Genomic DNA, 13,894 nt, shown 5'->3' on the forward strand with positions numbered 1-13,894 from the left:
TATGTGCACTCATCGGGCTTCTCTTCAATTTGTGAAATGCCTTCCTTCGGTTGGGTCCTAACACAAAGTGAGCATTTTTCATTGTTAGCCTCTTCAGTGATTCTGCAGTAGTTGATAGATTTAGTATGAACCATGCACAAAAGTTCACTAGGCCAAGAAAGCTCCTCACTTCTGTTGCATTCCTTGGTTCTCGAAATTCTGCAACTGGCTTGATTTCAACTTCAGTTTGATTGATACCTTCACTAGTCAGCTTGTGACCCATGAATACCATCTCAGATACACCCAGCAAACATTTGTCTGCATTCACTGTCAATCCAGCATCTCTCAATCGGGCTAATGTCTAAGTCTCTCATCGTGTTCCTCACATGTGGCACCATGGACAATGATATAATCTGAGATGTTAGCTATGCCTGGAACTCCTTGGATCACTTTGTAGATTTTGTGTTGATAGATCTCTAGAGCAGCGTTTACACCAAATAGTAACCTCTTGCATCTAAACAATCCACAAATGTGTGATGAATATAGTGATTTTCCTTGACTCTGGCTCTAGTTCTAGCTGGTGGAAACCCCATTTAAAATCCAACTTCAAGAAGACTTTGCATGTCAATAGTTCCTGTAAGACTTCATCCACTGTAGGAATGTGGTGCCTTTCCCTCACTGCTGCTTCATTTGCTTTCCTCATATCAATACATAGTCTGATCTCTCCATTAAGTTTCTACTTTCTCCCTCGGCCCAAACAGTGTCCTTCTCATGGGTTGTGCTACTGACCTGAACTCTGGATCTATTTTCAGTTTGATCTGTCTGTTCCGTATTTTTCCAACTCCTTCAAAAACTGACTGGAATTCCTCCTTCAGATCACTCTAGGATTACAATGGGTTCACATTCAGGCCGCCTCCCTAATCAGTAGAGGTTCCCCTCATTCCTCTATGACAAGAAACTCTGCCATCGTGGAAGGTGGTGTAAGATTACTCTAGACATCCACCTTGCACCTCTGCTGTAAAGCACCCAATTGTTTGAAGCAGTTTCAATGAGGTGTATGGAAAAAAAATTCTTCTCACATCTTCTGGTTGTACATTTTATCTTTTTCTTTTTCCAGTTCCTCCCACAATACTCTGTCTATGATGTTGGTGTCACTCCCACTGCCCACCATGATGTCAACCTTCACACCACCAATCACTCCTGGCACCTTTGCATTTGTATCTTCATCTCTTGCCTGGAGTGGGGCTCTGCATGTCTTGGCAAAATGGCCCTTTCTACCACAGCTTCTGCACACTTGACCCCTGGCTGGACAGCACAAATCCTTGCCAAAATATCTGATATTGCCACCTCGATTAAATTCATGACCACGTTCCAAATGACTAGTGTGCTTACCATGTTCCTATCCTTTGCTTGCGGCAATAAATATCTTAAGAACTTGACCAGAATATGCGCCATCACGTCCAGCTGGGGGACCAACCAAAACTGAGTTTCCACTGCTCCAAATGATGCTGCTATTGTCAGTCTTTCTGCCAGCGTGAGTGTTGCACCTTTATCCATCAACTGCATCTCAAGTGTTTTGATATACATCTTTGTACCACCTGATCTTGAATCTGGTTTTCCAAATCTGCTCCATAATTGCCACCTTCCTGAGTCGTGTGACCAATTGAGCAATGCTTTCTATGTCCTTTTGTTTGATCTGTCATAAGATATGGCATTGGAAGGTGACATTTGATTCCACAAAATGCTTTTTCAAGGCGTCAACAGCCCTGTTATAATCAACTTTGTTCCCCGTGTCAGCCAGCATCTTGGAAATCTCCTACTCTGGAGCCCCAGCCGAATACAAGAGTAAGAGCCCTCCTCCATGTGAGCTCCGCTGGCGTCGCCCCATCGACAAACAGTCCCAAGCTATCGGCATATGAATCTAATTCCTCTTACCAAGCCACCCAGCGAGCTTGCTTCCCCAGTCGGGTTGAATGGAGACAAACCTTTAATTCCTGTTGCTTCAATTCTTGCAAATGCCATATTTTCTCCTGTGTAGCTAAATATCAAAAATCTCACTTCATCCTCGTTGCCAATATCGCATCCTGAGGTCAAATAAAGTCAACACTCTTCTTAGGCTGAGTTCAAATATGCTCAGTTTTTATTCCACCATTACTGTTTTTTTACTTCCTCATAGTCCTGTGCAGCATGCCAACCATTACAGTCTGTAACCAATCTATATTATCCTGCAAGGCATTTTAGTCAATAACTGAACTATGGGTGACAGGGAGAAATTATTTTTATTTTTTAAAAAACAGCTGAAAGAGATAAGAGGAAGCTACAGATTGCTGAAAAAAGTGCACTCTGATCTAAGGAAGGTAGTGGAAAGCAGGAGGAAGGAAGGCATGGGTAGCAGGCAGAGCAGGTGGGGAGGAAGGAATGGGGCCAGAGAGAGACAGGAAAGCAAGGGGGTGAATTTAGAAAACAGGTGGGGAGGGGTTTCTGTAAATTGAAGATCAACATTGATGCTGTCTGGTTGGAGATGTGCTGGAAAACTAGAACAACACATAATGATGGAGGAACTCAGCAGGTCTGGGAGCATCTATGGGAAAGAAATAAAAAGTTAATGCTCTGTACTGAAACCTTTCAGGAAGAGCAAGAAACAGAAGCCCAAATTTAGGGGGGTGGGAGGGGGGTGGGTCATGGAGAATGGAGCATCTGGAGTTTTTTGTTGCCTTGTTTCATTTCAGTTGGAAATGTTGTGTCCTTTGTGAAATCATAACCTTTTGTCCATTATGTGAACCAGTCTTTTTTTTTAAAAACATACAAATACATTTATTTTTTGGTGGAAAGGATATGAAATAATGAAAGGTTGGACTGAGTCTATGCTAGGACTGTGTGCCTTTTCTAGTCAATGTATGTAAAAGATAGAGACTGCTAAGAGGTTATAGAATGCTAATTTGTTGGTATATGGCGAGCTCTCCACTGGCCACTGAGACAGAGGTGCACCAAAGAAGAGGTACAAGGACTGCTTAAAGAAATCTCTTGGTGTCTGCCACATTGACCACCGCCAGTGGGCTGATATCGCCTCCAACCGTGCATCTTGGCACCTCACAGTTCAGCGGGCAGCAACCTCCTTTGAAGAAGACCGCAGAGCCCACCTCACTGACAAAAGACAAAGGAGGAAAAACCCAACACCCAACCCCAACCAACCAATTTTCCCTTGCAACCGCTGCAACCGTGCCTGCCTGTCCCGCATCAACTTCTGATTTTCTGACCCCATTACCTTGCCTTCATTATGGCTGTCCAGTCTCTGTGCACCTCCATTTTCCCATTGAGAATGTTTTAAACGCTCTGCTTCTTCCTGGAACAATATTCTGGCCAGTTTCCCTCCACCAATACTCTCATCTGTCTGGCAACATTTGTTCCCACCCTGAATAACTTCTCTTTCACTGTGTCTCAATTCCTTCAAATCCACATGTTGTCATGGACATACCCATGGGTCTGAGCAATGTCTGCTTTTTTGTTGGCTACATGGAACAGTCTGTCTTCCGAACTTATCCTGATACTATCAAACAATTCTTCCTCCAGTATATCGATGTCTGCTGAACTCATCAATTTTTATCAACTTGCCACAAATTTCCTCCCCACTGACACTTGTCTCTCCTTTCTAGAAGTCACTGTCTCAATCTCTGGAGAGAAGATAGCACTGACATTAACTATAAACCCACTGACTCCCACAGCTACCTTGACGATACCTCCTCCCACCTGGTCTCCTGTAATGGATGTCATTCCTTTCTCCAAGTTTCTCCAACTTTGCCGCATCTGTTCTCAAGATGAGGTCTTCATTTTCAGGGCATCTGAAATGTCTTTTATCAAGCAATGCAGCTTCTCTTTTGTGACTGATAAGTGCCATATCCCCACATGTCTTCTGTTTCTCAGAATTCTGCTCTTATCCCAACCCCCATCCATGAAACAGAACACTGATAGATTGCCTCTTGTCATCACCTTTCACCCCATTTAGCACATCATCCTCTGTCATTTCTGTTGCAACTGCACCCCACCATGTATACCCCTCTATACCCCTTTTTGTCTTGTGCAGGAATCTTTTCTTCATGATTCGCTTGACCACTCATCCCTCCCCACCCACTGTTCTGTGACCCCTGTAACCTTCTGCGCAACAATAGGAGGTGAACACATGTTCTTACATTTGCTCCCTCATCACCATCCAGGGTCTCAAACAGCCCTTCTGCAGGAGGTAAAGATTCATGTGCAAAACACCCCCCACCCTTTCCCATCCACTTTACTCACCTCTATAGGATTCCACCTCCATATCACCATTGCAGTCTGCTGCTCTCTTCCACATAAGTTCCATCTGTTCCCTCTTGATACCACCTTTCTCACCTTCTCTTGTTTGATCACAGCCACTAGTGGACTTTTTCTTACAATCACCCACTATACCCGGTATGACCCATCTTTCTCTACCTGACCCCTTTATTTTACTTGCATTTCTCTCCCTTTTACTGCCATCTGCCAATCTACTGCTTCTCTCCATCATGTTTCACCTCTACCTGATTCACAGTTCTCTGCCCATATCTATGAGGGTTTTGTATTCTCTGCCTGGATCTATGAAGGTAAGAATGCCATATGCCTTCCTCAAAACAGCCATACCTTGACTTGTGCCTGATCGAGTAATGTCCAATCGCAGATAAGTGCTTAATAAAAATTTATGCCATAATTTATGTTGTACTACAAGCTGAGGGGATGAAGAGAGAGTCTGTGGCCAGGGCTTTGGGGGCTCTGATGTTCAGGTGGCCGAGGCGAGCATGGACAGTTGGAGTGTTGGGACCTCCACTGCATTGGTGGCCAGGTTGAGGATCTGCAGTTGGGTCATTTATATACTCTGTCACAATAGGACCTACAAAATTAATGGTTGGATCCTGTGAAATATTGAGTAACAGAAGGACCTTAGTGTAAAAGTCCAAGGATCCCAGAAAGTGGTAATACAAGTAGATAAATCAGTGAGGAAAGCTCCTGAGATGTCTGCTTTCATTGGCTAGAGCATAAATTATAAGAAAATGGATGTTATTGATAGAACATTTAAAATTTTAAGCCATTTTGGTACCCAGTACTTCATTTTTAATGGTAACTTGTTCTTGTTCCCTGCCCCAGAGGAGATTAAGCAGGATGTTGCCTGAAATGGAGCATTTTAGTTGGGAGTGACTGCACTAGTTGATTTTGTTTTCCTTGGAACAGAGAAAGTGAAGAAGCAATTTGAGATTAAGTGTGTTTGAATAGAATAGTTATGAAGAAACTGTTCCCATTTGAAGAGGTGTATAAGGACAGAGGTTTAAGAAAGGGATGAGGTTTGAAATGGACTTGATGTAGAGTTTTCTCACTGAAAAGGTAATTGGAATCTGGAACACACTGCATGAGGAAGTGGTGGAGGCAAAGTCTGATAACATATAAAGAGCACTTAAATCTCCAAAGCATTGAGGCTATCTCCAAGTCAATTCTCGATGAGCAGCATGGACGTTGGACTGAGGGCCTATTTCTGTGCTGTAACTTGCTTAAATTATACAGTACAGAATGTTTTTTTTCAATTGCAAAATATCATAAAATCTATAAAAATTATTGAAAGCCATTCAATTTTGAAAAACTTAGCCAAGAGAATGATAATTCACACATTTAGTTTTCTGTTAGCAAAGCAGTAATTATTGACTAGTGCTCCATTGAAAACTAGCTGGTATCTTGTGACAAAGCATTCAATTTTTCGGGCTTTTTTAAAATAGTAAAAATAATAAATGCTGTATATGCCTGAACTCTTTGGTAGAAGACTGATTTCTGAAGACTACACTGGAGTAGGTTGCAAAACAGTACTTGGATGAACAGGGATCTTTGACAACAACTTCCAGGTTTCCTATTTCGTTGTAGAATTCCAGAAGTTGCAGCAGTGAAAAATTACAGTTTTGAGGTCCTGATGATCAAATTCAGGGCCATAGTAAATATGTTCTATGTTAGATGGATTCTTGATATGAGATGAGTTGTTCAAACAATTTGTTTAGTTTCAAATTTTATCTGATCTTTTAAGGTTATATAGTACATTTCTTTAAATACGTTATTATTCTTGGCAGTTACATTGAATTAGAAAGTACTTTTTTTCCAAAAGTTCCCTCCATGTAACACTGTACAAATCATTTCAAAAGGGTTACTTGCTGAAAAAAAGGGAATTATAATAGGCAACTTCAAGCTGAACACAAATATAATTTCAGATTTTCTGTATCAGATAGGAAGTTGGAAAAACATTACTTTTATTGAATTTGATGTTTCATCACATAATGATACTGACCCATTGCATTTGTTAAACTGACCTAAGATTGTTTTTCCGCTGATTTACTTTGTACTCAGCATGTGATGACTCTGTGTCCAACAGTAATCAGCCAGCATTGAGGAATTCCAAATCCCCAACTACTGCTTTTCCACGGTCGCAATGTTCTGAAGAAACCTTTCACCATGTTTGTCACTAGGTACTTTCAAGTGGCCAAAATCCCCCGATGTAAAGCCACATATTATGTCCGTATGCGGCTGTCAGGAGGCCACTTGAAAGCGCAAGAGGCGCATGCAAGGCAAACTTTGTAACCCTCCTCCGGGAGAGGTAATCGCTGGAGCACTGAGGTTCCCCCCCCAACCCCCCCCCGGCACCTGAATGCAGCCGCCTGAAAGCGGCTGCTAAGAGGATGACAATCAGCTAGCGAGCGCCTGCTCTCTCCCTACTTCCCTGCTCTCTCCCCACAGCCCTGTATTAGTCCCCACACTGTGGGGCGGCCGGCGCGGGCTGTCAGCACGGGGTTGACCCACATGGGACATCCCCACACTGATCCCGTTGCCTCGCTCTCTCCCCATAGCTCTATATCAGTCTCCACGCTGAGGGGCGGCTGGCGCGGGCTGTCAGTGCTGTTTTGTGAATAGATTTTTAAATTGGGTCTTGAAAGCAATCTAGACCCAAAAGTGTTTTGAATGTGGCTTAGTATAGGTCTGTACCAGCTCTGACAGCTAGCCATCCCATTCCTGACAGCCTGAAGGGACAGGAGCCGGAGTGCGCTCAGAGGCGCCTCCCATGAAGTTGACCCTTTCAGATGGCCAACGCTGCGCTTTCAGAGCTGCCACCTGAATGACCATTCCACAGGTCTGAATCTGCTTCTGCAGGCGCATTCTTGGCGGAGAATGCACCTGAAGAAGCCTACTGACTGCACCAAAATCAGCAGGGAAGACATCCAAGTCCGAATGCAGAAAATGAATTTTCAATGACGTGTGTATTTCATGGTTTTGTCTGCTTGAAGCGAGTTGTCAATCAACTGGATGTAGTTTGGTGCTCTGCAGCTTCCAAAAAAATTCTCAATATCATCTTCTGCATTTATCCAGCTAAAGCATGCCCAGGCCAAAGACAATATTTGCATAGTACCTGCACTGAGTGCATTTCCAGGCATGCTTAGACTGACCAAAACAGCCCATTTTGTGGGCAATACATTAAATAGACAAAATATGAAAGGAAATCACAACAATAAGTTGTATCTTAAAAAAGAAGGTACATGATAGGAACATTTTAAAGTGACTTTTGAGATCCACAGCCCAAAATCCATAAAATGTACCCAAATGTGTTCAGGAAGCAAAATCTTAATTGTCCAGTGTAATTAGATTTTCAAAATTAATGTCAATTCTAAATGTCATAACCCCCTTGGCTCTTGTTTTTTCTTCTCCTTGCCATTTTCAATCAGCATGGACTGGAAACAGCCAAACATTAGCAATCAAAGATCTAATTATTACAGTATTTGTAATATTTAACCTATGGCTATCTCTAATTACTGCTTTAATTTCTTGGTTGCAAGTTGATTATATGTGGGGGGGGAGATTAATTTGTTTTCCTTGTCATTTTTCAATTGTTTGACTTTAAAAAAAAAGATAATGATTGATTGAAGATGCTATTAATGTGCTAACCCCTTTAGAAATCAAAAAATATGTTAAATTTTATTTTTATTTTTAAACCATCAGAGGAATGACTTGAACTTTTGGTTTCAACCTTCAAACCCTCAGGTTGATATTTTACTAGTATTTTTTTATTTTCACAGGTGAAGAGAGAAGTTGGAGATGTCAGTATCGTAATAAACAATGCAGGTATTGTTACTGGAAAGAAATTCATTGATTCACCCGATGACCTGCTGGTTAAAACCATGGAGGTGAATGTTCTTGCACATTTTTGGGTAAGCAGTCATTAATATTTGTGATATGTTCAATAGTGATACAAAAGCAGGCATAATTAACATTTTAAATGAACTTTTTGGCTAGCTCCTAATTGTAACTTTAATTTATCTCTTATTTCATTGTTGGTAAACCAAAATTGTCAAATAAATGTAGTTTATGACTATCATAGTCCATCTCTAATTTTACCACATATATGCTGTGACAAATTATCAAATGGTTAAACACTTCCACATAGCCATGAATTAGTGCTTACTGAAAATAATTGACCTGAATGAGCAAGAATATTGTATTGATCTGTTAAACGTGGTTGAAATGAATATTAACATTTTTAAATTGTCAAAACCTGGAATTTAAATTAAAAATTGGTATTAAAATGTAGCATTGTCATTTACTATATAACCTCTAAATTTTATTTATCTTTATTTGGATCTTGGATTATAATTTGTATATTATTTGAAAGGTATTCGCACAAGACTTTTTGTAGCCAAGGTTATACAAGAGAAAGAGAAAAGTGGTGGTTAAACACAAAACTGAAAGGATATTTTTTCCATGCAGTTTGTCATCATTTTCAGTTTGAGCAGACATACAGTTATTTGTCCTTTTTGTTCCCTTGTCATATTTGTAATAGCCATTAATTTATTAACATACCTTCATGAAACTCGTTAAAGCTTTTTCTTCCACTATCCATGCCAAGAATTTGTTCCACGTACTTAAATTCGATGCTCAGCACAAAAGCACACTCGGATCCAATTAGAATAAATATTCTAGATTTTTATTAGGTATAAATTAATGGCTGTTAAATTCTCCAGTTATCACATTAGCTTCTTTTTGAAAAATGTTTTAGGCAGAAATTAATTTTGCAAGTTAGCACATGTCCCCCCACATACTGAATGATTGTCACTTCATCTCATTTGCACCTGCAACATGTATCTTTCATGTTTACAATATTGAGCTCCTGGCTTCTTTGAATCCACTCTTGTGCAAATACAATGTGTAGTTTTTTTTTCCTTCTGTTTCTTTTTGTTTCTTTTTTTCCCCCTTTCTTTTCATTATTGTTTTGATATATTATGAAGATTGTGATTTGGAAATTAGAATTCAGTTTACATTTTAAGAAAATTTCTTAAATTTAATTGGAATATTGTATAAATGAAATGTTTAATGATTAACCCTAACCCTAAACTTAATGCTTTAGATAAGATTTTAAGTATTTTAATTAGAAAAGAATTATAGTCTTGATTTACAATTTATGTTTCATTATACAGAATGGTTTATTTATTCTGTGTAACAGTATATCATTTTACAGGTTATACCTTTCTGTCTATAAGTTCTATATTAAAATCAATAAAATATTTTAAATAGAAAAGAACATGCGTAGTTAAGTATTAACATCTTTGAATGTCTTGCTGCTTTCCCCTTCCCACCCTTTCCACTCTCGTGGTTATACTAGTGCTAATGTGGAGGGTGCTGTGCAGTGGGGGAGTTGGGAGTTAGCATAGGAGAATGTTGGCTGCATGTCCCAAACTCAAGTCGCACGGTCTTGGATTTTTATAAGATTTTAAATTGTTCTCTCAATTTAGATGGACATATTAAAAAGGGAAAGTTTGAGGATAAGGGCAAAATGCAGACAAATAGGTGGGATAGGCAACTGGTCAGAATGGACGTTGGGCCTAATGGCCTATTACCACGACTCTGGCTTTAATTTTTAATGAATAAATTTTACAACATAACTTTCTTATGAGCTTCTAAATAATTTTTTTTTTCTTAAATGCTGCAATCATCCTTGAGTCTGGGACTGTTGACTCAAGACGACCAGTTTCCATTATTAACTTAAGTAATCTTCAGTTAATACAAATGGAAAGTTCACTAATAACTAATAGAATTCAGCCGATCAATATCTGTGCACTTCCCAGTTCAGAAGTATCAATATTGAATAGATTTTTAAATTGGGTCTTGAAAGCAATCTAGACCCAAAAGTGTTTTGAATGTGGGTTACAGTATTTGTAATATTTAACCTATGGTCTGTACAGAAATGCTCCATTTGAAATATTGAGGATCTTGTCTTTCTCTTGGCTTTATCCATGCCAGGAACAGAATTAGAAGTATCCCAGGCAGCCACATGAATCTGTTCTGCCATATTTAAAATTCAAGATTCTTTTATTGTCATGTAACAAAACAGATGTAATATTACAACAAAATTTCATTTAGCCTGTGCCATAAGGCAGTCAAAGATTTTCCATGAGCAGAAATAGCCCAGTACCCCTTTCAGTCAGAAAGAGAAGCAAAAGAGAGTTCCTTCAGAGTCACTGAGTGTCTATAGATTTGTCTCCAGTACTTCCGTACCTTCTGCAGCCACACAGACTTCGGTCCAAACCATCGGCAATCGAACTCCAGATCCAAACCTCCGACACGATCAGGAAGCCCTCAGTGCCATTCCTGCCCTCACTACTCTCTCGCATCCCATTCCAATACCTGGTACCTTTCACCAGACCGCAGCCTGGTGTGAGTCCTTTGACTGGAAGTCACGAGCAACCTGCAGCCTGCATAGGTTCCTAGACTCAAGTCACCAACAGTCTGCTGCCTGTGTGGATTCCTCACCTCAAAACACCAACAGCCTACTGCCTGTCTGTTCTTTAGCTGTCAAAGCCCCTCATTGGTTCACTGTCATGGCCACCATTCCATAGGCTCTTCTTCTCAAATGGGGAGTGGACTGCCCATTTTCTGGTGTTCTGCATCAGTCCTCTGCTTTCCCAGAAGTCTGTCTTGGAGTCTGCTGCCAAACGCAGGCACTGCCATCTCGGGCATAGACCCCACAGCCGCAGGATTTTAAAATATAACACTGTCAGCTCCTTCAACAGGTCGTTTAAAGTCTGTACAGAGCCATCGGTAGCTGCATTCGGTGATAGAATACTGCAGGGGAGCTCTGTGTCTCCTCTCCCTGCACTCCACGGATCCACACCACTGGTGGCGCTGCCAATGCAGCAGCTCCAGCAGCATTGCCATTTTTTTTTCCTTCAACTCCTTTTGTCCTCAATATATCTTCATGCAGTAAGAGATGTAGAATTGCAATGATCCAACTTCTGAATAAAGAAGCACATCTTCTCTGCCCCAAATGCCTAAAACTCTGTCCTTAAGATAATGGACCCTAGCTCCCATCTCTAAAAGTGATCTGAACTCAATGTTGTATCACTGTGTGCCTTAAACTGCTTTGGATCATTTGAAAAAATAATAAAACTGGCCCATGAATGAGTTTGGATTTGGTGCAATGTTTTATCTGTAGTGCATGTTTGGATAAATAGATGTACTTCACATATTATTTGTTAAATGCTCAGACTGTATAAAATGAAAGTGAGATTGAAGAATCAGAAGCTTAATCTGTTCAGTATGTGCATATGTCAAATACAAATATTGAGGATTTGCATCTCCCAGCATTGACTGCTGAAGATCCAACTGCGCTGGGTAGGTCACGTCTCCAGAATGGAGGACCATCACCTTCCCAAGATCGTGTTCTATGGCAAGCTCTCCACTGGCCACCGTGACAGAGGTGCACCAAAGAAGAGGTACAAGGACTGCCTAAAGAAATCTCTTGGTGCCTGCCACATTGACCACCGCCAGTGGGCTGATCTCGCCTCAAACCGTGCATCTTGGCGCCTCACAGTTCGGCGGGCAGCAACCTCCTTTGAAGAAGACCGTAGAGCCCACCTCACTGTCAAAAGGCAAAGGGGGAAAAACCCAACCCCAACCCACCAATTTTACCCTGCAACCGCTGCAACCGTGTCTGCCTGTCCCGCATTGGACTTGTCAGCCACAAATGAGCCTGCAGCTGACGTGGACATTTACCCCCTCCATAAATCTTCGTCCGCGAAGCCAAGCCAAAGAAGATAACTGCTAGATTTTTATAATGCACTAATCCATTCTGTGTTTAGAAATTTACTGTTAATTTTTTTCATATAGCAGTCATTTTAATTCAAATAAAATTATTGTCTGATTTTCAAATGCGTGCCCGTCTTCTCATTTTTCTTGTTAATTTTTGTAACTTCCACCATTAGTTTTTTTTTTAATTCTGAGGTTGTATATTTTTAGACCTACAAAGCCTTCCTGCCTGCAATGATTGCCTGTAATCATGGCCATCTCGTTAGCATTGCTAGTTCAGCAGGCTTCTTTCCAGTGAATGGATTGGCAGGTAAGATGCATCTTTACAATTTTCTTTGCTCATTATATTTAGAGTAAATGTGTGAACCATGAGGTAGGATCTCCTTAGCTTTGCTATATATCATGGTTTGTGCATATATTTCCCAATGTGAAATTCCTTTTGCATTTTTCTAAACAGGTATAGATGTTACATTTATTTGTTAATTATGGGACCATTATTCAGTACAGGTCTGTATCTTGCTCTCATTAGAGGAGGAGAAAATTTAAAAAAAAAAAAGAGGAGGAGCAGTGCTTTCCACACATCTCACTGACTGATATCCATAAATTAATAGCAATATTTTCTGCATGATTTCTCTGTATCCAATATCCATCCATTATCCTGATTCAGGACAATAAACCATCAATTGAAATATTACTGAGGTGCAGAGTCCAAACTAGGAAGTTTAGTCCAGGATATTCAAATTATATTTAAAAGCAACGGGGGGGGGGGGGGGGGAGGGGGGTGGTGGTTGGAAATACAGATTTAAGATTCAGGAAAATAGTTTAAAAGATGCAGAAAAGGGAATTAAATATGTGTATTTTTCTTTTTTATTTCTAATAGTCTTATGTTAATTTTCCTTGTGAATGAGACAGCATACTTGTAAAAATTTAGGTCATCAGATCCAGAGAGATTAGTTAGTTGTATTTATCACTTTACTTACTTTAAAACTCTTGCTTTGTTGCAAAAACATCAGTTTTGGTTATTGTATAACTATTGAGCCAGTATGACAAGATCCCACTAATTATTTAGATCAATGTTCTATTAGTGGATACTGCAGTAGGACATCAAATGTAGAAACAGGTGTTCTTCATTGGAAACTTAAAGATTTTCTTGTTTAGCTGCATGAGCATACTCCAAAAATTGCTGTTGGATTTCCATCTTTAAAATAGTGAGCACTCTAACAGACACAGGTTTGGACATTGGTACATTATTCGCTCCACATTCCAGCATCTGCAGTCTTGTCTCCCATTGATACGAGGACACATTTTTTAAAAAATGTGGATACTACAGTTCTGCTGACCTCCAAGATGGTGAACAGATGTAGCCCCAGAACAGAATGTCCATTTTCATCTTTTCTTGCTCATTTTAGTTTTAAACAGGGAATACAGGTATTATTTTATTTTCAAACCAAATAGGATTTTTACTCCAAATTAGACTGCAATGGCATTCTCACATCGTCCTCTTTTCTTAATATTCCAGTGTTAAGTAATATGCAGTCACAGAATGACTGGTGCCTAAATCTGACTGAACATTTGTGTACTTGCAATCATTTTCTTTAAAGATTGCAAGCATGTGCATAACCATTTTGCACAGATCTCATTATGAATGATGTAGAGCATTATGGTGAAGAGCCTTTCTGCTATCTGGTCAATGCAGCATTTCAAATGTGCCTTTGCAAATTTTTCATCTGTGTTACAGATATTTGCCAATGACTTAATAAACTAAAATTTTTAACTGGTCCATAATGTATTGAAAAAATGCTGTTCT

General features: G+C 40.0%; 1 protein-coding gene across 3 annotated transcripts in view; it reads left to right on the top strand.

Moving 5' to 3' along the window:
• The window catches only part of sdr16c5b (short chain dehydrogenase/reductase family 16C, member 5b), a 131,693-nt gene that overhangs the window by 3,222 nt on the left and 114,577 nt on the right, over positions 1 to 13,894 (top strand). For all 3 annotated transcript variants that reach the window (XM_069921459.1, XM_069921460.1, XM_069921461.1), the window contains exons 2-3: positions 8,085 to 8,216; positions 12,298 to 12,397. In XM_069921459.1, coding sequence (XP_069777560.1) covers positions 8,085 to 8,216; positions 12,298 to 12,397 — 232 coding nt within the window. The remainder of the gene's footprint in view (positions 1 to 8,084; positions 8,217 to 12,297; positions 12,398 to 13,894) is intronic.

Source organism: Narcine bancroftii, chromosome 2, assembly GCF_036971445.1.
Source record: "Narcine bancroftii isolate sNarBan1 chromosome 2, sNarBan1.hap1, whole genome shotgun sequence".
Taxonomy (NCBI): domain Eukaryota; kingdom Metazoa; phylum Chordata; class Chondrichthyes; order Torpediniformes; family Narcinidae; genus Narcine; species Narcine bancroftii.